The following is a 23,139-nucleotide window of genomic DNA, read 5'->3' as shown; positions in this document are numbered from 1 at the left end:
TCCCAGCATGCTAAATGGCAGCTTTGAACCCTAAACTGCCTCAGTGACAACAGCCTCAACTCTAACCTCAATTATCAGGGCATAAAATTCCTTTATTGCTGCTGAATGTGCGTGGCAATTACAGGAACAAAGTGAAGTATGTGTGTGAGTGTATGTAAATACACCTGCAGGCAAAAATAGTCATTCCCAAAGACGACCATCACCCAGCGATGTAACCTCATTTCTGAATGTGAAAGGTTAAGTGTTACTAACCACAGATACAGTGAATCATATCCTTAAAGCGACACTATCTATCTTTTGCTGAACAGTTGCCACTGTGGCTAAGTAATTATGCTACATTTAGCTAAAATGCTAAGCCACTGTAACAGTAGCACAAATGGAGAAAAGCCATAAAGTCAGAGAAATTCACTCAGTAATACAGCAACACTTTCTTAAAGTTAGAAAACCTCAGCCACTGGTCACACCAGACCAATCAAGGCTGTAGCAACAAAACCCCCTGAGTGTAACCAACTGAGCAATGGTTCATTTTATTGCCTATGAATTCATTTCTTCATTTGTGGGAGAAACAATGTGTTATTTCTTCTCTCAGAGGCTAAAGAGTGTTGCTTTAAAGCTTTAAAGCTGGTCTGTTTTAAAGAAGATTTGTGAAAAATATATCACACATCACACCTTTAAATAAGCAAACAATTAAAGATTCACTTGTGTAGCGGTAAACCTACAAACACATGAGCACTGCACATACAGGAGCCACACACACACACACACACACACAGAGATGTGTTTTCCTCGCCTGATGCCAAGACCAGTGAAAAGGCAGCTGACCTTTCCAGGGAGCTGGCTGAGAAATGGGTAACGCTGCGGTCATGTTTACCGACACTGTATTAAGTCACCACTATCTCTGCATCCACTGCACTTCATTGTTCGCGGGGAGAGAGGGCTGACATCGTCCCTCGGCCCATTTTACACTGTCACGCTGTTGTTGTGGAAAAGGGCAAGTGCGCTTTTGCCTTATTAATCAATATACTGTTTATCCCAGGTTTATTTTCAGGAGCTGCTTAACACTTGTAAACAGACAGTCATGAATGCTTAACAGCTGTCTGGCATATGGGTTTATTACTCTAGCAAGGGTGGATGTGTTAGATGAACATAAATATATAAATGAGACTAAAGACTTTTTGTGTTGTGTCTTCATTTGAGGCATCAAACTGTGTCAATGTTGGCAGCACAATACAGTTCATTTAGTATTTGTGCAAACAGTCACACTTGAAATTAACAGTTGAAGTTTACCTGCGTGGGATTTCACTTGAAATGGTTCCAAAGACGCTAATGTTTGCATCAGTGACAACTTGTTTGTCCCCTCCTTGATAATTTGCCTGGGAGGCTAAGTGAAGATATCTGCTTCACTAACACACCTGGAAATGTAAAGACCAGGATGTGGTTTCAATTCTCAGAACTGGAGGTTTTCTGGAGGTTTCGGACACATTTCATGCCCTTCATCTGCAGATGGGGTTCATTCAGTTGTCATGGAGATCAGCCGCTATCACGTGGTGACAGATGATCATATACTGTATGTTGTCTCTGTTCAGGTCTCTCAGCCAGCTCCCTGACAAGTGAGGAAACTTCACCCTCTGATGAAGGGTTGTCAAACCACATTAGTGAGAATGTCATTTTGAAAATATTTATATGAATTTTCTCTCCAGCTACACGTCCTCCACTTATTACAAATGCCTTAGGTACTGTTTGACTTTATCTATCAGTCTGTGGTGACTTTCAATCACAGTAACAGTGGCTGATGAATTCTCTGGATGAAGTGGATTAAGGCAAGAGGGAAATTTAAAAAGGCAGCAGAAGTAAAATGACATAAAACAACAGCAGCCACCCCTAAAACACTGAAGCTATAGCTTACTAACATCCCTGATAATATCTGATTCAATTAAGTGGGTCAAAGTAGCCTTGCTCACCATCGGAAACAATGCTCAAACCCTAACAAAGAAATGAAAACTTAATAGGTTTTGAATGGATCCACCGCTCACATTCTGTACATGTATGTATATTTACATTAACTCCAAAAAAACCATATATTTACACACACCATCTGTTTTATCTTATCTGTTCCTCTTTTATCCATTTGATTATTTTGCGGTTTTTACCCCAAATTTTAAAACCTAATGCAAATTAGCTCTAACTACATACCTTACATGCCCTACATACATTATGTCTGATGCAAAGCTTCTACCCAACAAGGTTTATCTGTGCTGTTCCTGTTAAATGACCAATAAATGATAATAAAAGTAGGAGTGTATCCCATGGTTTCCTTGTCAGGCGTGGGCCTGTATTTAACTTTGTCAATTACAGCACCTGCCATGTACAAAAGCCTCTTAAATGACCAACCAATCAATGTTGGCTGGTTAGAAACAGATGCAAATAGATGGAAATCCTCCTCTCATTATGTCAATAGCCCAGTTTCAGAAGGGGGTGGGGTGGTTACTAGTGGCCTTCTGACAATAATCAGCATGAGTCAATGTAAACACAGAAGCATTAAGATGCTCCTTTCTTATTGGAAGGGACCTGTTATGTAAGTAAGGAGGCATTTATCCTTTCGAGATCTGTGTCAGGCAAAGAAAGGGGCAATTCTGCTGATTTGAGTCAACATCCTTGGTGACATTGAGCACCGTTACAGTAAACGCTCTTGTCCTCAGCGAGGATGCATCCTGCATTCCTGTCATGTCATGCGTTTCTCAGCAACATACAGAGGGAGGTGAGAGGGAAAAAAAGGTGTCTGTCGACATTAAAATGCATCACTTTCCAGTAAAGACCACCCCACTCTCTCTCCCCTTCCCTCCCCGCGCGCAGGGCTTTCCTCGGCTTTCCCCGAGAAAGCCACTGGGAACAAGAGGGGGAGGAGGAGAGGGGAGGGGGGTAACACAGTACATGCGTAAAATAAATTGGAGACACTTGTATCCGACATGGACTGCGCTTACCTGTGGTGGCTACATTCGCAGCATCAGACGAGTGGTTGGGTAGATCATTCGAGTAAGTGCACTCCAAGCCCAGTACCGCATAGATGACGAGTCCACGTAGCAATACATTCACCACCTTGTGGATGTAACTCATGGTGGAAACGAAGGCTTAAAAATCTTAGTAATTCGTATCCGTGGGACCGGGGAGCGTGGATGTGAGGTTTAAAGCACGGGAGGTGGGAGTGGGGGGGGGAGTGGAGGGCAATCCCTGTCTCTGAACAACAGAGCAACAACCAGCCAGAAAAATAAATATTAATATATTTTTTAAAAAAATGACCAGTCTTGTTTGAGCAGAAGTGGTGTCACGAGAAAAAGAGACACCTGGAAAATGCACCAACTTGAAAAAAAAAATCCCGCAGTAGACTTGTTTGCAAACCTACCGGCTAACAGCTAAAACAGAAGCAGTCATTGCTGTCACAAAACCTCACAGGAGCGTGAAAAATGCCTTCAAAATAATAGTTCATGGTGAGTCACCGGCGAGAAAACTACTTTGAAAGAAGACCCCTTTCCAAAAAAGAAAAAGCTAATAGCCTCTAATGGGTTTACTGGCTGCTCCTGAGGGGTGACTGCTGCGAGCTACGACAAGCGAGCCCCCCATGTCTAATTTTATACATTTAAAAAATATATATACTAGCTAGCAAGGAAAAAACGAGACAGCTAATGAGCAGAGCACATGCAGCCTGTCTGAAGGAATCCCCCTGTCCAAAACAAAAACACACACACACCAAAAAAAATGGTTGTAGCTTCTTTACCGTGGATATCCGTGGGTTATAAATGATATCAAAGTGCTGTGTTAAATCCGTACGTGGGCCTGCGAGTTGGAAGAAAACAGTCTCTGTACTTCCACGTACAGTATACAAACACCGGGGACAGCTTCAGCATATTGAACTCGCAGCGTCTCATAAGGTCCGCCTCTTCATGCGAAAGTAGCAAATCCCATTGCATCAAAAAACAGAGAGAGAGAGAGAGAGAGAGAGTCAGTTCTTCTTTCTTCTCGTTTTCTAAATCCTTTACCGCGACGTCCGCCTGCTTTTCTTCGTGAAGTTTTCTTTTTTTTTTAAGTCAGGTTTTAGCACGGCACGGCGCGACACTGTATCCCCCTCCTGTCATATCAGCTGCTCGCCGGCTGATGCGGACCACAGCGGGGGAAGGAAAGCCGAGCGGGGCGGAAGTCAGTATGCAAAGCGGTTTGACATCAGGAGGAGGAGGAGGAAAAGGAGGGGGGTTAATCAACACCAACAGAGGTGTTTGTTTTTTGTTTTTAGAGACATTCAGCGTGGGTGTCTACCCCTCTGCTACCCCCTGTTTCATGCAGTGGTGGTAGTTTTTATTATAATATTTATTTTTTGGCAGAGCTGGGCGCAGTGGTGGATTCTTGAACCGCTGCCAGAGCAGAGGAATCCTCTACAGAAACTTCTCGTTTTTTTCTCTCTCTCTCTCCCTGTAGCACTGAGGATGATACCCTGCTTCATTGTTCTCCACTTCCCCACTCCGGGCCATCCAAGTTTTTCCTCCAGGCTGAGCACTCCCATTGGCTGGAGTGTCCCAACATGGCAGAGCCTGATTGGCTGGTTCAGACAGCAGTTTTTGTCTCTTTTGAAGATGCTCAGCGCGGGAACTAAAGGGATGTTAAAGGATGATGCCAACGTTTTTTTTTTGTAGCAATTCTAATGAGAAAACCTTTTTCTGTACTTTAAAGCCATTTGCTTCTATGTATATTTGAGTTATTATTATTATTATTATTATTTTGAAATTTCTTCAAATGAGTGGACAAAAAATAAAAATCAATTACTTATTAATATGAATTACTATTATGTGATATTACAAATATTACTACCACAACTAATAATAATCATCAAAATGCAAACATTTACAATTTGACACAGTTTTTTTTTAGAATAATGAAAAAACTAATCTAAACCTAAGGAATTAAACATTTTTTTTTGGATAGATGATGTAACTATCCATGATTTTGGACAAAAAATAACAAAAGATCCACTTTGTTTTTTAAGGGAAAAAACAACTACACAAGCTGGTAAATCGACCCAGAGAACAAAGGCGTGTTTGTCAAACCACTGTTTCCAGAATTAAAACTGACCTTTCACACTTATCTGTGTTTTTCATCAACGGCAGGGTTTCCCATAGTGGATATCTGGGGACAGTCAGGGCCATCCCATGCAAATTAATATTAGGCTTATTTCAATATTCAGTTGTTTGCTTCCTTGTGTTACAACAACACAAGAGGGTTTCATGGCATGTTAGGATGGTTAGATGAAAGAACACTAGATATCTGCAACTAGATAAAGATGTTTCCAGGAAACTTTAAAGTGCAAATTTATAGAAAATCTAGAGTTGCTTCTTGCAGTTACAGTGCAGGATGCAGCCTAGCAGGGAGACTGAAGCATCGAAAAAGACACTGTGAGGTTTAACTACAGGCAGATTGGTCAGCACAGAAACAATCTTTTTTTTCCCACCAGAAAAACCAGCGTAGACAGCAGCATTGATCAAAACAGCACATAGCTAACCCGCTTGCAGTGAGAAGCAGACCTCAGCCAGTGCGCATGTATTATTGCACACTCAGCTGTCCCGCCCCGAGATCCTCATATGAAACGACCTGCCCAAGTTTCAACCTTTAACTCCCAACTGCATGCACTGAGAAGTGAAGGTCAGTGTTGTCAGGACGCCAACAGTATGCCACTCTAACATGCTACAGCATATTGAACTAGCTGATTTGGCGGTTGATGTTACTGTGAAATTCCCTGAGTCATGATTCTGATAAAGGGCTATGAACACAAATCACTTTAAATATTTGGTTTGGACCAGAGCAGAGTATTTTCTTACACTACTGTAACATCTTGTAACATTTTCCCTTTTGTCAGGTCTTTTTTTAAGTTGTTGTTTGAACACTATTAAATGTATTTCATAAGGAAAATCCGTACTTTAATTGTATGTGATTGTAATCTATTCATAAACTTTTAAAACCCTGGACTGGGACGGATGCATTACACAGGGATGTCTCATTATACTGTTCAATTTATATAGTCCGAAAACCTAACCTCATAGTTGTTGAGTCATTTTATATCATCAGTAATGAGAGCACATAACCAAAACATCAAACAACCTGCTGCTGTCCAAACACCTATTAAGCTCACTGTACTTGATACGGCTTTCAAGGGGAAATCTGTCAGCGATGGCCAGCCTCAGAGTGTTGACGGACAGGAGGCACAACACCCTGCAATGCAGCACATCAGCCACCAGGAGGGACCGCTGTATGAGCGACACAGCAGGTAGTAGTTGTCTCAGGGGGAACAGACTTCTCGGGGGGTGGGGAGGGACTGATAAAAGGGTCGGCCGTGGGAGCCCTAGTAAACAGGTGGCAGATGTAGCAGGGAACCGGGAGACGGGGGAGAGGACGAAAGAGAAGAACAGCATAATTCGATATGAGCACGCAGAGGGGGCAGTGGGGAGGAAGGCAGCCAACAAACGAGGGAGGAATAGAGCAGATGCTACGTGTAGGAGAAGGGCAGCGGGGGGGGAGGAGGAGGAGGAGGAGGAGGAGGAGGAGGAGGAGGTGGGGGCAGACGGTCAAGTCCCTCAATGCTGCTACCTGTCACTTACCCATTCTGCCTTCTCTAGAAAAGCCAGAGTACAGTACGCCCTGTCCAAATATTTACCCTGTCACACAAACCGAGAGAAATATTCAATTGTGGAGGAGGAAAGATCAGGCAGCTCCAACTGAGGCAAAACAAAGCTATTAAACAATTCATGGACTGAGTCTCTTATGGCTTTATAGAATAAAGTAAAAGAAGTGATTCAACCAAATTTTATTTTATTTAAAAAAAATGTGTTATCTAAGTTTGCAATAAACATTAAAAGGTGTTGATGAAAGACATTGGCATTGACTGGCAAAGTTAATAATAACTGAGAAAAGATGGTTTGATTGCATTTAAACCAAAGGAGACAAACGCTGTCTTTAAAAACAGAAATACAGGACAAAGTAGGTGAATACATTCAGGCCTTAGATTCCGAATTTAAAATTGAAAAACAACCATAAAATGTTCACAATGAAATAAAATAAATACTGGCACTGAGGGTGCTAAAATGTCCCTTTAGAGTGCAGTAATAAATACAATAAATTATGTGTAAACACGGCAGCTTCTAATCGTAAGAGTTACAGTTTAATTCAGTTTGTGTCTTTTGACTGTTTCTCCCAACACGCTGACGCAGGCTAATGCTTCCAATCTCCTCATTCATCAGTGACAGCGTTATCTAATAGTGTTATAACAAGCAGGAGCCACAGAGCAGAATAAATTGCAAGAGCTAATTAACACTTCATTAGCCAAGCTTGGAGACGTTACTGTTCTCTCTCGCACGCTGCTATCGCAATACAATTACTGCTTCATGCAACTCATCTCCTAATGAGCTTCACAGCTGATCTGAGCGCTGCTGTGTGTATCATCTTTCCTGCACAGCATATGGCTTATGGAGGTTAGCTTAACCCTACTGGTCTATACTTATATACTGTATAATATCTAATAACATGATACAGGGTGTTCAGTATTTATGGTGCTTACATGCATTAGAGAGGTTTGGCTTTTTGTTTGAACCACTGCAAGATGTGTAACGCCTGTGTAGGTTTTCCTTGATATCCCACACTAGTCTAGTGTTTCTTCATAGATGATTGGTCATATTGGTGCGGTATGGCAAAGTAAAGTGGCATTTTTGTGGTGTCTCTTTATCCTCCCAACTGGTGTGTACGTACCACGACTCAAACTGTAGTCGCTGTGGGCGCACCTCAGATGGCGGTGGCGAACAGAAAGATCTGGATGAGCGGCATGACCTTCAGGGTTGAAAGGTCAGCGAGGACAGCCTGTGGTGTGTGTGTCAAACAAAACACAAGTAAGATTCGTCATCTAAAATTCACACCCCCACCCCCACCCCTCCTGACCACAGCAGTTTTACCTTAGCCCATGAGACAGGCTATAAACCACATCCTCACCCTTTCCAAGAGACATATTTAAGGATTTAAAAAAAGAAGCGCACAGGACGACAGGCATAATGATGATGCAGGATCCTTGGGAAGCGACAATCCGTGCTTAAAGAGTGTACCGCTCCCCACCCTGTCCTTTTGGGATCGGTGGGAGATTAAATTTAGGGACCCTATCGTGTTTAGAGAGAGGGTTTAATGTTTCAACGCTGGGCCTGAGGTTCTAAATATAAGATAAGGAGCAGTATGTTATGATATCTTCTCTCTCCTGGGGCAGGTGGTAAATGAGCAAGCAAATAGTGCCGGCCAGCATCTCAGAGCAGATCAGCCTGTCGCCCCCAGCACGTCACATTGTAGTTTAACCCCCTCACCCTCAGGGGAAGAAGGGGGTGAGAAGGCGCGTCATCGTATGGTTTACTCTTGGTTCGAGTCATTTGATAGTGGCACCGCAGTATGGGAGTGGGCACGGTATACGGTGCAGGCATGCACAAGAATTACATTACTGGTTACTGTAATAATGCAACATGAGTTACAGTGCTGATGCGGGATGCACTCATCAAGCTGTTAGTTGTGTGTTTGCCAAATTTGCATGGCAGAATTCAAAGTTATTAACATGATTCTGCACAGAAAAATGGCCGCTGGTCTTTCTCATGGCTAGCTCAACAGTGAATGGACTTAATAACAAGTCTATTCCTTTGTAAATGGTGTTGTTGTATGGAGGCAGAAGACTTGGGGGGTCTTGGTGAACTGGTAAACAGGGCGGGTTGAGAGGGAGAGGGTTCTTAAGTGTCTAGTTTTTTCAGACATGTGCATGCAGGAGACTGGGTTACTGGTACTGGCTGGTCATCAACGGCTATTTACAGACTTTCAGGAGTATGTGGGGGGACAGAGAGAGGGCTGGAATGGGAGTTTCAAACACACACACACACACACACACACATAGAAGTCTAATGTGAAACGACCATACCTCAGCTGAGGCCAGTGACGTCACTTCCATCAGGTTCTCGGCGCGGAAGGCGAACACAGCAGCTGCTAGGACTGGAGGAGGTGTGCGTTACGGGGGGCGTATTCGGAGAGCGAAGACAAGAGGAGGAACGGACATGGGGGAGTGATAAAGGAGGGGTGGAGGATTGTATATGGGGGAAACGAGGTGGGGAAAGAGGAGGGTTGATAAACAGAACAGAAGAAGCAAGACATGTGAAAGAGAAGGGAGTGAATGAGAAAATGATGCAGCAGGTGTCAGCTACATTATAATAATTCCATGTTACATATCATGCAGTTTGTAATTGAGACTGAGTGCAGTGTATGCTTCTACCTGCAACTACCTCCAGTGAGTCGTAACCCAGGATTCGATCCCAGAGAAGAAGAAGCTGGTCAGTGGACAGATAGCCAGAGAAGGCCCTCACCATCCACTTAAAGGCAATACGCAACCTGAGGACAAAAACAACACATCTTTTCCCACGGTTGACACATGACTGAGCACTTGAGATGTACCACAAACTTTCTGAACTCTTCCCCCAATCTCTCTCTCTCTAAAATTTCATATAGATCCTTTTTTTAAAACAGTAATTCCATTAATGCACCACAAGATGGCAGTAGCTCATAACTACAGGACTGCAACAAAACTGCAAGACCTCTGCGTGCAGGGTCTATGTGACTCATACACCTTATAAACAACAGCTAAACATAGAAATTTCATTTAGTCTTAATAGACAGGAACAGAGAGGAAATGACTTTAAAAAATGTATCTTTTATGGCTGTTTAACCAACCTGCGGAGCTGAACAAAGGACAGAGATAAACACAAATAAACTCCTTCCTATTAAGAAACTTTTTTCATGAAGGTAAAGTCGAGAAGAATTTACTGCTGCAGACAGGCACCCTTGCAGGAAGAGGGAGGGAGACAAGATGTCAAGTTTCCATGGCAATAAAAACTGGTCAGACAACAAGTGTCTGATATATGAGGACTCTATTTGGTTTGACTGACACTCTAGTGATTGTAATCAATTCCAATGTTTATTCTAGGAAGAAAAACTCCCATAGCAGGTTGTTTTATATTTTACATGTCAGTCATAAGAGTTTTGGAAAGGTTTGCTCACAATGAAAGAATACAGAATTCCCACAGTGTCGTGTTTTGCTCTTTTGGTTCTGTCTCTTTTGTCATTTTGAGTAAACAGTTCATGTCTGTGGGTGAATTTCTCTTTTAAACCCATTATTCAGTAGTGTCAGTATCACACTTTACTAATGACCTACACAGGTCCACAGTGACCTATGATGAAGCAGTGTTCGGGCTACTCACGGCTGTGCGCCAATCTGTCGGAGATGGTAGAAGAGCTGAGGCAGATGAGTCTGGAGCAGCCGCTCAAACTGCAAGCACAAAGACACTATACCCTGGAGGAGCACAAGTGCAGCCATGTTAAGTATTTTGACCTTGAGATTTAGAGGTCACGCGTAAAAAAAAATCCAAGTGCTTACCGAGGGAGAGGAGGAGATGGAGTGCAGTCTGAAGAAGTAGCGGATGTACATTTCCCTGAATACACTGTACAGTTTGGATGGCTCGTTGTACAAGAAACACAGAGGTGCCACTGGGGGACAAACACACACACACACACACACTCCTTGTTTTATCCTGCTCATCCTATGTTCCTCCTGGAAAAGTAGCATCAGCACATAAAGAGGTGAAAAACACACTCACCATACATTGAAAATCCCATGGAAAGGGATTACACCTGTTCAAATGAGATTTTCAAGTCACTGCTGTTAACAGACATATACTCTGTTATGAGTGCAACATTTTGGTTATGTATCATGTGTAATAAATAGATCGGAAACATGCCAGGATCTTGTCCCATTTCATTTCATTCTTTAAAATTCACAAATAATATTAATGTCAATATGCAGGCTCACCGTTGGGAGGATAAACGACAGCACACTCCTCCTCTCCCACTTTCCCTGTAAGACAGACACGTCAAGACATCCATAACCAAGATTTAGGCCACCGTGTCTGTGGTGTGTGTGTGTGTGTGTGTGTCCTTGGTGAAGGCCACATCATCTCACCCTGGATGTAGGATTTGGGAGGAGTGGCACTGTTGTATTTGAAGTGCTCCAATACGGCGGTGTCCCGGGAGAAACACAGCAACACCTGGGAACACACAGGGTTGGGATTAAACATGCTCTCATGCATACACACACACACACACACACACGTTTGAACTAAACTAACTGACACTGGATTACATTTTACAGGTGTTGTAAGGAAGCACTGTCTGAGAAACATGGCCTTCCTGCTCTTTCACTTTCTCTCTTTGACACACACGTATACAGTGGCAAGTAAAGTATGTGAGCCCTTTGGAATTACCTGGTTTTCTGCTTTAATTGGTCATAAAATATGATCTAAACTTCATCTACGTCACAAGTATAGACAAACACAATGTGGTTGAACTAGTAACACACACACAATTACAATCTGTCCTGTCTTTATTGAACACACCCATTAAACATTCACAGTGCTGGCGGAAAAAGTATGTGAACCTTTGGATAATAAACAAGCACATAAACAAGCACTTCCGGTAGAGCAGACCTGCACAATGTTCAGGATGTATTCTGGACCCTTCCTCCTTAAAGAGCATCATTAGTGGGTTAAAGTCTGGGTAAAGATGGTCTTTGGCTCACATAAGGTTTCGTTGATGTTGTTTGCCTCTTACTTTTTCCAACCTACACTGTGAATATTTGAATGATTTAGTCAATGTGGTCAACACAGTGACTAGTGTGTTTTTAGTTAAAATAGATTCTGTTTGTTCATAACTGTCACTTAAATAAAGATCTGGCCATATATTTAAACCTAAATGCAGCTAATTCCAGGTTGACTTACTTTTTCTTGCCATTGTATATGGATTACATGCTCAGTATGTAATATCATCATCGCCTGATGACAGGGGACAGGAGCAAAAGTAGTTAATACACTTTTATTTGTTCAGGACACGGTGATGGCCCTGAGTAGCCTCTTGGGTAAGAATTCCATTAAAGCGGTGCACCTGGAGCCGGCGTTTCAGGATGTACTGACGCAGACAGTGACCGAGCCTCAAGTGGCTACCTGTTTCGCAAAATGACCGTGTGAGTGGGAGCTCTTTCCATTGCTATCCCATTTCTCTGTCTTTTTGAGAACAGATTTCATTTCCACCAACCACTTAAGATGAATTACATTGGGGAGAGAATCATCTGTCTAGGAAAAAAATGAGACAGGCAGATATTCATGAAAACCTGTTAATGGGAGAATACGAAAAATGGCAGCAGACGAGGACTACAGCATCTACAGCTGCCTCCTAACTGACCTTGAAGACTCTGCCGCTGGTTATGAAAACTGGGTGGTCTACTGTTGTACTTGAAGTGTGCCTGTTTGAAAAGGCTGTATAGTGTGAGGCATTCTCTCAGGATGGAAATAAATTTTGTTCATCTCCAAATATCATAAGGAAATGAATGTAAACAGGCATATCATCAGGTGAGGATATATTCGTCATCTATTTCCTGTACTTAATGAATGGTATTTATGTTAATAAAGCTAAGTGACCACATCCTAAGTGGTCACTATGTGACTCCTCTTTCTGGAAGACTGCACTTCTGAAGTACTCTTAAGAAGTTTCTTTACTTTTCTGTTACATGACTTATTAAGATCATAACAGCACCTGTGTGAATACACGCTAAGTAGATTCTTTCACTGCCTGGTGAGTTTACCATCCGTCAATATTGACAGAGATACTGGGGCTTTGTTCTTGTTACACCTGTGTACTTGTCGTTTAGCCACCGAGGAGCATGACAGCTGCTGAAACGACCGGTTGCCAAGTATACTGTATATATGAGTTTATCAAGTGAGCACCAAAGGCAAACAGAGCAGGGACTAACAGAGAAGCTAATAATAACAAGTCATATCCTTGTCAGGGCTGAAAATGTAACCATAGATAAAGAGGAATGCTGTCATACAGAAGCTGACTTACGTGACAGTGAACTGACACGTTGACTGACGAGTTCAAATGTTTGAGGCAGTCAAATAAGTCATTATTGACTGTTATGTTCATATCTAGTCATCAGTGATGGTGGTTTCATTTTGAACAGCAGTTGTATTTAAGAGTGGCAGGAGCTCAAGCAGGGAGCAGATTGCATGATGTCCCCTCATGCTAATAAAAGTAGGAAATATTACATTGACAGACGCAAAAGGCCTTTGGAGCATTAACTAGAGTATGTTGCAGAGTTGACATTTCACAAGCATGATATCCCTATATGAAACTTTAGTAGTTTTAGTAATTTATGTCTGATTTCTGTATTTGGTTAGACATAACTCAGCCACCCACAAACTTTATTTGTGAAGCTCACCTGGTAGAGGAAATCTTCAAACACAAAGTAGTAGTCGTCATTACTGGCAGTGAGCTTCACATCCTGGTGGGCGGGATATTGGCAGTTAAATTTAATTTCGGAATGCGAGGAAAAGTACATTACTTGTACAATTTGTAAATCAGGAAAAAAGAAGTTAGCACAGAGGTACTGTAAAACTGCAGAGACGGTGAGAAGCTCCTTTGAAAACCAACTAGCAAATACTTCCAGGAAACAGCTTTAGTATCAGTGTGACTGAAATTCAAATGAAAACTAAAGCTTTAAGTATTTACTGTAACATCCTGCCTGTGCAGTTAAACAAATATGAATAATACCTTATAGATAAGGTTGTCCACCAGCAGGTCATGTTGTATGACTCCAGCCTTCAGCTGTTCGTAATGCATCACATCCTGGAAAGGCAAAGATCCAACATGTTGTATGTGCACAGGATCATATCAAGATCACAGCTTTCTGATAAATACAGAAAGTTTAAGTTGTTCTTTTTGAAGAAATCCATCACCCTCTTTAAATCACTTTTAAATCAACATTATGTGTTCTCCCTGACAGCGACGACAGCAGGATTAAACCGAGTTTAAAGGATGGGTGTTGTGTTTCCGACTGCATGGTTAAACTCAAGCGTGTCTCCGGTTCTAGACAGGTTATCATAAATGAAGTAAAGAGCAGGCAACGCGGTGGACAGAGCGATAAAAATGTCCCCTGTGACAGCTGTGAAGAACCTTGGCAATGATCAGCGCTGCGGATGTGAGGAGAACAGAAACAGAGATGGTCATTTTGACAGCTGAGATAGGACACTGAAATCACTGTGGTTTTATGGACAAAATCACTGGAAAGGAATTAAAATAGATTTTGCTTGAGCTGATGTATATCTTACAGCTATAAAATGAAAGGACGGTTCACAGCAGTTCAATTGGGATATATTTCTAGAGATTAAAATCAATCAATCAATATAAGATTGATAACCTTTTTCTGCATAAACATATGGGTTTTCGTGATAATAGCTGCAGATTTAATAGGGCAGAGTAATTCAATGTTTATAGCCAACAGGAGTCATTTGCCTGCAGAAATATTAATGTTTCCACATTAAGTCTCTCATTAAAACTTGAAGTAATTTACAAGATGCAGGCAAATCTGCACAGCTCAAAAGTGAGACAATGCACACAGCGCCACCAGCCAACTCTCACTGTTTAATGTGTTTGCCCTCATGCCGCTCTGAGCCACGCTGACATTCTCCAGACCTCGGTCAGGTCCCCCGTAACTCTCCCTCGGAGATCAATCTTCACATTGCAAGTATTGTTTTATTGACTTGGCCTAAACGGGAGACTCTGGACTCCAGCGTTTACACAGCAGTTTGCCACACAGGCAGGCAGCCCGCTCTGTTTGGCCTAACTGTGCTAAATCGCCGGCATTTGATTATCTTAGCAACTGCACACACGGGACAAGCCACAGTCAGCTAAGATAAACAGCACACAGGCTAACACACAGATTCTGTAGAACTTGTAGGTCAGCTGGTGTTCCATATGTTGGGCATTTATACAGTGTAAATGCCAGGATACAAAAGTGCTGTTAGGATTCTCCACTGAAATAAAGAAAAAAAAGACCTGGTCGTTAAGAATGAAAATAGCTGAAGCTGAAAACTTCAGCTTATAGTAAACATGCAGTTTGGGAATCACTGCAGCTGTGTGTGCATGGCTGCTTTATAATAAACACTGACAGCTGACAGCAGCCACCAGGGTGCAACTGGGCCCCATGTGATTGTGGGTCTGTGCATATGCCTGCCATACCGGTGGCTGGTTGGTGGAGTTCAGGATGAGGGCCCACAGCTCTGCCCGGAGCCCAGTGGGGCACCCCTGCCTGCTGTACTGCTGTGCTGCTGCACTGTCCTGATCTGCAACCACTACACAAAACAGAGACACAAAGTAAGACAAGAGAGACAGAGGTGTGTGTGCATGCAAAGGAAAGGCATTTACTGTGAGTTAGATGAGATGATTGATACACTCTCTCTGTATATTAAATCTGAAGCTGGAGCCAGGAGTAGCTTAGCTTAGCATAAAGACTGGAATCAGGGGGAAACAGCTAGCCTGGCTCTGTCTAAAAGTAACAAAGTCTACCAGACAAATTCTTTGCTAGCAGCAGTGACTTCCTGGAGACTCCATCAGTTGCTTGGCAAAGCTCACAGTGATGACAACGAAGTCACTGCTCCCTGCCAAGAAATGCTGCAGCACATAACCCACCATAAAACTGCAAATTGCCTTTTTTATACTCCACTTTTTGGATGGATTAAACAAACAAGATATTAAGTGTGAGTGAGTTTTTAATTTTCTAGCAACATAAAGTTGCTAACCCCACCCTACCTAGGTAGATTTTGTTATCTTTGGATACAGCCAGGCTGAATGTGTCCCCCTGTTTCCCATCTTCATGCTAAGCTAAGCTAACTAGCTGCTGGCTCCATCTTTTTAGCAGATGACTGTGGGAGTGGTATTGATCTTCTCTTCGAACGCTCAGCAAGAAAGCAAATAAGTGTATTTCCTCAAATGTGGAACTACTCTGTTAAGTCATTTATTTGAAAACAAATTCCCCAAATCTACTGGTTTCAGCTTCTCACATGAAAGAAGAAACTACATTTTCTTCCTCATACATCAAAAAGTTGAATTCATAAGCAATAAAATGTACCATTGTTCAGGGCCGTACATCCAGAGGTTTTACAGTCATGCTCGGTCTGGTATTATCTGGACTTGTTATACTGTTAAAGAAGATTTTAACATTTAGCATTATCCCATAACTGTCACTGATGACCACTGACCACTGTCTGGAAGTTACACTGTGTCATTTAAAGGCAAACTATAAATCTATAACAAAAGTCTAGAGGAACCAAGAACATGTAAAATCCTGAGATTTGACTTGCTAAACAGGTCTGACCAATCTGAAATCTGATGACTGGACAAAAATCAATAGAAGGTCTCATGACTGTTTGGTAGAATTACATAATAGAGTCTGCTGGGAACACAAACACCTGCGCGTCTTGAATGACTGCACAATAACAGGCATGCAGTTCAACTCTGAAACTGTTACAAGGTTTGTTTTCTATGAGAATATGAACTTGGCCTCAATTAGACGAATAGAACACCTCTCAGCTGAGACTTTGAAGGCACCACAAATTTGTCAATTAAAAATCACACACATGCTTTAATCTGAAAACGGAGGCGAGTAGGCGAGTTTAACATCTATGTGTTTGGGTTTCACAGCCTTCCTCAGACGTAAACACAGGTTCACAATTTCATTCTATCTCTCTGAAAATGAATAAACAGTAAAAAAAAAAAAAAAAAAAAAAAAAAAAAAAAAAATCATAACACAGACATTCCCATTATGGCGATCATTACAGTAACTTTCCAAAAAACACTCAGGCACATGCTGGAAATAAACTCTTCAACATCTCCATTCTACCCTAAATCTCTGTTGTGACAGTAGCCAAAAACACACAGCCCTTGACTTAAGGTGCTGGCCAGTCATAACATAAACGAACACACTCCTTGCCTCTTAAATTTCCTATCTGAGTGCACTTAACACTTAGCCTGGAACACAGCTCAAAGTTTGGGAGCCAACACGCAGCCAGTGGAGGGTGAAATAGTGGACAGGGACCTTGTGGCTGTGTATATAAAAAACAGTCTGTGTTTTTGTAAGACTCTTGTCGATTGATGTCTGATTGGTGCCCATAATAAAATCGGTGTTTACACTGGGTCCATGGCAGAGCAATAAGTTAAAAGTTACGGCACCTGAGAGGGCGAAGAGCAGGTTTCATTAATGGCAGGAGCTGACACTGGGATTTTCTGTGTGTATGTCGTTGGTCAGTGACTGAGTCAAACAAATATTTTTTTAAGAATACTGGGTGACTTCTTTTATGCTCTATAACCTATATATAATCATCTTTTCCTGCACGACACTTTCAGATTTTTCCTACCAGTGCCAATAATTATACACACCGCACTTGAACTTTTTTCAGGTTTTATTCTTTTTTTAAAAAGTTGATAAAAATAGATTTAAACAGACTTTTTGATGCTGCTCTCCAGGAAAAGACTGTTTAATGTAAAAATAAAATCAAGCCCTCTAATGGTCTAAATTAAGTACAAATATAAAACACAAAGCTACAAAACACAAGACAAACTCAAGGCTGCAACTTTAGCCCTGAGGTTCCTCCACTTAATATTGAGTTAATAACATAATTAATAATGATGATGATGATAAAGTAATGATACTCCCAGGAGCCTCAGGTTCAGATGTGAGTTGGGACAACAGAAAACAATACACAGAAAGAAATTTAATGACTCAAAACTAAGAGCCAAACACTCACCTTTCTTCCCGATTTGAACGTAGTCGTTCTCAAATAAGTCTGTACAAGGTTAAAAAAGAGAGAGAGAGACACTGATTCATCAGTAACAGTCCAGTAGTGGCTCTGTCTTTCAAACTAATGTTATCTCTTTGATTTACAAACACAGAGATGGTAGATATCATTCTATTTAAAACCCAAACACCAGACTGTGACAATGTCAATATCTGAACGTAGCAGAGACATTGTTTGAGAAATCCCAGACAGCCATGTGGCATAGGAGAGGAGTACATGCTGATATGAGGCCAGTGTGGTTTATACACCATCAAAACCCAGTGTTCGTTGGGTAAACACATTTATTTCAGTAGTATTTATTTAAGAGTGTTTCTGATCAATCACAAGTAGCAATTTTTGATACTAAATAGCTGCTGAATGTTTGATGTAACAGTGATCCAGGCTTGTTTTACGTACTTTTATTACCAGTCATATATCACATGCTATATACTAATACAATAAAGTCCTCTAAAAGCTTAAAAAGCCACTTAGGCTGCTTGCTGTCCAAACCAGTATCACAACAGTAAATTATTCTGCAATGATGGATTGTCCAGCATGCCACTTGTTGGTGATTTTGACAGTACGCAGAAACCATTACATACGTTTATTCACAAATTTCTCAAAATGTCAAACTGTTTCTTTAACTGCCGTAGCACAAGACAGAGCGTATTTGAACTTTTTGTGAATACCTGGATGTACGTGTGCGTGGTCGTCGATCCCCAACTGCCCTGTGGTTAGGTTCAGCTCTGAGTAGGCCTGTCTCTGTGCATTTGAGAAAGATAAAAAAAATCCATTGTGCATTTCTTGGGGCATCTTTATAGGATATACAGTTATATGCACCAAGGCTGACATCTACATGAGTCCATACCAGCTGTGGGATGTCCCTGACATTGAGGGGAACCTGGATGAGACCCCAGTGGCTCCTGGCACTGATATCCTCACTGCTGTCGTGGTTGGGGTTCCGCAAACTGATTAACACCTGTGTAGAAAGCATGTAGTGTTCAATTCTTCTAAGACACAAAAAACTACGCTGAAAGTTCTGAGCTTACCTCCAGGAAGTCTTTGGGGGCATAAACTGGCCTAAAGCGGCTTAAATCTGCGGAGAGATATAAATACTTTAATGTACTGTAATAGCTGATACCACTTACTGGAGCCACTTCTCCAGCTGACAAATGTACACAGTGTTTATATATGCAATTTCAGAACAGGTTCAGCAGCTGTAAAATCTAAGAGTATACACATGTATCCAGCTGTGAGGTTCACTTCATCAACTTGAATGCATTTGTGACAGCTGACTTCACTCTGAGCGGTTGGAGCTGACGGTTTCTACAGAAGTCTAAAGGGGCAGTACGGGGCAGCTGTGGCACGTTCAGCCAGCTTTAACAGGGACTTCCATCTGCTGCCTACGTAGCACGGCAGTAAAAAATCAAGTGCCGTGACATCCCCAGAACGAGGGCACATTAAGGTTTTTGGACGGAAGGACGGGGTCCTGCTCGTTATCGCGGCTCCATCCAAGGAGTCTGGACAGCTTCTATAGTCACAGTCCAAAGTGTTTACAGCCGAGGGACAGCACACAGTCCTAAATGTTATTATACGCCACTGTGCTGTGATAGCATTGTTAGGACACAAGATTGCTGTGTTCTTTGTACATGTGCTGGCTTTAAGTGCAAATGTTTGGCTGATTGAGAGCCAGCAACTGAAAAAACCAAGGTACTAATATACTGGATACTCTGCCCTTAAAATGTACTGGGAGGAGAACAATCACATCCTCCACCAAAGTAGCATGGTGGCTAATAAGTGGCACTGTGGTTTTGGTTAGCTCATAGTATTAGTGTCCAAATTGTTTTTTTTCCTCACCCAAATTGGAAGCCTAATACACACAGAAAACATCTAGTAGACACTCTAGTATCTTCTTTTCAGATGTGGCACTAGAGCATCTTTAAGAAAAACCTCCCTGGATAAATATGGGCTAAAAAAACTAATGTGAAGTGGGCGATCTCGTTCAGAGATGTGTTAAGCCGATGTTAAATACACTGGCGTATGAATGATGCAGCGGCTCACAGACGCATCAACACTAATCTTTCATAAAAGGCAGATTGCTCGGCGCCAAACCCCTGGGTAATGTCTTGAGACCTGGTTCATCTGTGCCCATCTCGTTCCATTTGTTGGTGAGCTCCTTCTGCTCCACTGCGGGCCTCTGTGGAGTGGGCGGAAAGAGACGATTTCAACAAACAAACGCCACGCAGCCAAAACAGAACAAATGTTGAAAATGTCACCTCGGAAATCTGCTTCTTCGGTCATAAATACCATCATGTGTGCACAGAGCCGAATAATAATACTGACAAACAAATTTCAAACAGAAGTGCCTGCTTATTATTATCAGTCTAAAGCTGAAGAAGTGTCGCTAACTCACTCTGCACAGGGCTTTACTAGCTCTTAGCTACTGTCAAACTTAGCCAGAGTTTAGCCACAGTTCAGCTCAGCCCACTCTGGATTAAAATGACGCAGGCCTTCAGACACACTATACAAAAAATGATGCTAAAAGGAAAGCACAACATGACAAAAATGCTATGTTTTGAAGGGTGCAGTACAAAAGATGTTGGCAGACAACTATGTTAGCTGTGATCGACAATAGTACTAGCTACCATGCGGGCCAGAGGCACTCCCAGCTCTGTACTCATGCTGTTCAGGCTTTTGAGGACACGCTTCTCCCAGCTGGCCTGTGTAAGAGAACATACACACATTTGGCTTCAGATACTGTGTGACAAGCAGCTAATTGATTTACACACACACACACAAAAAAAGCAGCCCATGTTTTTGGATTTGGCAGCCAAGAAAGACAAGTGTCAAGGAGGTAAAAGAGGAACAAGTGAGGGGTGACGGAGATAAGAGGAGACAGGCTGACCTGTGCCTTGCGCATGTAGGCCAGAGGCTCTTTGAGATGCTCTGGAGGAGCCGCGGGATGGCTCGGGGGCAGCTGGCTAGAATAAGCAAACAAAAGAGCAGCAGTGAGGAGCGTTACAGTACAATAGAAGAAGAGTTGATCTAGTAAATACATAAAAATGCCACTGTGTTTTTACCAGAGGACTGACAGATTTGAGGGACTGAAGCCAACAAGGACACAAATAAGTATTTCTTCAAAAAGTTAAGTGCTTAAAAGAAGTATATTGTCAAACAAAAGGCAAATAAAATGTTCTGATTCTTTTCTTGAAAACAGGCTGTTTGCCACCATTAGCGCCCTGCACTTGGAGCTCAGATGAGTCAGAAGTTGCTCCACCAGATGCAGCAATCATCTCACATGTTTCTCCCACCAAGCATGCTCAGGGCATATTGAATGACTCAGGGTCTCAGTGCGTTAAACAACATTCAACTTAATCTAAACACCTATAAGAGCGCATAGGGCTGACTGATGGCAGAAAGAAGTAGGCATTAGTCAGTGTTATATGTCGTCCTTTAACAGCGAAGCATTAAGCTGAGTATGGCTCAGTTTGAGCCTTGAGGGAGCAGCGAGGATATGTCACCCCTGAAGGTAAGAGAGGAACACTTTTAAAAGCTGTTTATTGAAGAATAAAGAGTTTTCCAACTATTTAGCTATTTGATTCTAATAAAGACACAAACTAAAAGCCACATAAATCTGGATTATTATAGAGGAATGATCAGTGTTTAAAGTTAATCACTATGTAACAATCTCCTCCAGTGCTCCAGTCAAAAGAGTAAAGTAAAATTTTGTCAGAATAAACATATGAAACCAAAAGCAATGAAAGGGGAACATGTCAAAAACCAGACATAAGGTCAGCTAGACACTGATCTGCTGCAGGGGCAGGGCAACAAGTCGGACCTGTGCAGATTTCCCTCTGTTTCTAGATCACATTCTGTACATATCTGGGTGTGTGTCAATGACAACAGAGTGAAACGACACTCATAAAATTCAGTCTGGCTACTGTACACAGACACCGACCACGAGTCATGAGTGCTCACATGTTATGATGGAGAGGTGCATCCAAATTAGATCAAATTTAACTATCACAATAAACATATAGAGGCTCTAGATATGTGCAATTAAGTTTTAAGCCATCTCTCAGTTTGCCTCCTAGCTCCTGATATGAGTGTATATAAATGTATGTGGGTGCTTGTGCTTTCTAAAATACTGTTCATCTACAGTATGTTGCTTTAGACTAAAGATTAATGGGAGGAACAAGGAAGGATAAGTACAGTATTAAGTGTTGGTAAGAGGTGCTGCTAAGTAGGAATTTGTCATCTCAGTGGGCATTTAATAAGTGTCAGGCAGAGATGAGAATCTGCACACTATTTCGTCTTCATATACACACATAAATATATATGCACATAAAAGATATCAAGGTGCTTAAAGGTCTGAGTTTGTCCTCTCTCATCAAGTGTGTGCAAAATGTGCATTTTTGAGAGATATGTGTGCAGTGTCAAAAGCTGCAATTATTAAGAGCCTTTCGAGCTCCAGATATGTTTGAACATGAGCAAAACTAATTGCTCCTCCACATCTGACAAGCTAATGACTCAGACTAGTGTTTCCAGGTCTTATAATTGACATAAGCGTGTGGTTTCTATCCTGTTGTCTCTTGAAATGCCCGGGGAAAATTCCTGAGAGTACTGTCAGACAAAGGAGTATATTCTGCCGGCCTACTATAATTAAATATTGAGAATTTAATGTGTGTAATGTGAATATGACTTACACATGCAGCTCTCTGTACACTGCATTCTGCAGCTTTCTTTCCCAGCCTGTGAAACAATCAGCACACAGACACACAACAATAACACCTCAATTATTCTCTTACTTATTGTGGTTGTTTATATGTTACAGAAGCTAAAAAACATGACATAAATGACCCACCTGATGTTTTGAGAAAACTGCGTACGTCTTCTTTGAGAGACTCCAGTTTTATATCAGGTTGATGTAAACACTCCTGAATAACAGTTTAGAGAGAAACAAATGAAAGCTGGTCATTTTATAAGTGTATACAGCTGTGTTCTTGCATTAAGATAAACTAGTAGCACAACCCCAGCTGTTCCCTGCTCGTTAGCCACATGCTAACCCACTCACTTTGGCTTGCCTCTCTATCTGAGAGTGTAAATGGCTTCCTTTCAGCCGCTGCACGATCTGGGCGATGGTCAGAGATAACTCGGTACTCTCGTCCATCCTCTTCGTCAAAGCTCGTTCAGTTTTGCGTCCGAAAACAACGCGGTTTAATTTACAGCACGCTAACAGCATCCAGCGATGCGGCAGCCGCCACCTCCAGTACCCCTGCAGACGTTACTTAGCAACCGAGGACGTGCGGTGGGAAACAAGGACCCGGTACTACGGTTCCGCGGTGAAAATCTGTTCCCAGAGCGAAGAGAAAAG

At 42.0% G+C, this 23,139-nt stretch overlaps 2 protein-coding genes across 2 annotated transcripts in view; both read right to left on the bottom strand.

The window, feature by feature from the left end:
• Positions 1–4,788, bottom strand: part of stim2b (stromal interaction molecule 2b) — a 40,354-nt gene extending 35,566 nt beyond the window's left edge. Inside the window, 1 exon segment of the mRNA XM_051075374.1 lies at positions 2,982–4,788. Coding sequence (XP_050931331.1) covers positions 2,982–3,114 — 133 coding nt within the window. The 5' untranslated portion in view covers positions 3,115–4,788.
• Positions 4,789–6,829: 2,041 nt separating this feature from the next.
• Positions 6,830–23,116, bottom strand: tbc1d19 (TBC1 domain family, member 19). Its single transcript, XM_018704405.1, is given in 22 exon segments — positions 6,830–7,890; positions 8,975–9,045; positions 9,323–9,438; positions 10,305–10,396; positions 10,481–10,590; positions 10,701–10,716; positions 10,718–10,734; positions 10,913–10,957; positions 11,063–11,147; positions 13,373–13,435; positions 13,705–13,779; positions 15,172–15,284; positions 17,736–17,774; positions 18,455–18,527; positions 18,634–18,744; positions 18,815–18,861; positions 19,899–19,962; positions 20,411–20,485; positions 20,671–20,746; positions 22,472–22,517; positions 22,630–22,702; positions 22,840–23,116. Coding segments are annotated over 22 exon segments (1,650 nt in total). The 5' UTR covers positions 23,008–23,116; the 3' UTR covers positions 6,830–7,815.
• Positions 23,117–23,139: the final 23 nt, after the last annotated feature.

This window comes from Lates calcarifer, linkage group LG14, assembly GCF_001640805.2.
Source record: "Lates calcarifer isolate ASB-BC8 linkage group LG14, TLL_Latcal_v3, whole genome shotgun sequence".
NCBI lineage: Eukaryota > Metazoa > Chordata > Actinopteri > Centropomidae > Lates > Lates calcarifer.
The sequence above is the reverse complement of the archived record's forward strand: the minus strand, read 5'-3'. Positions and strand labels throughout refer to the sequence as shown.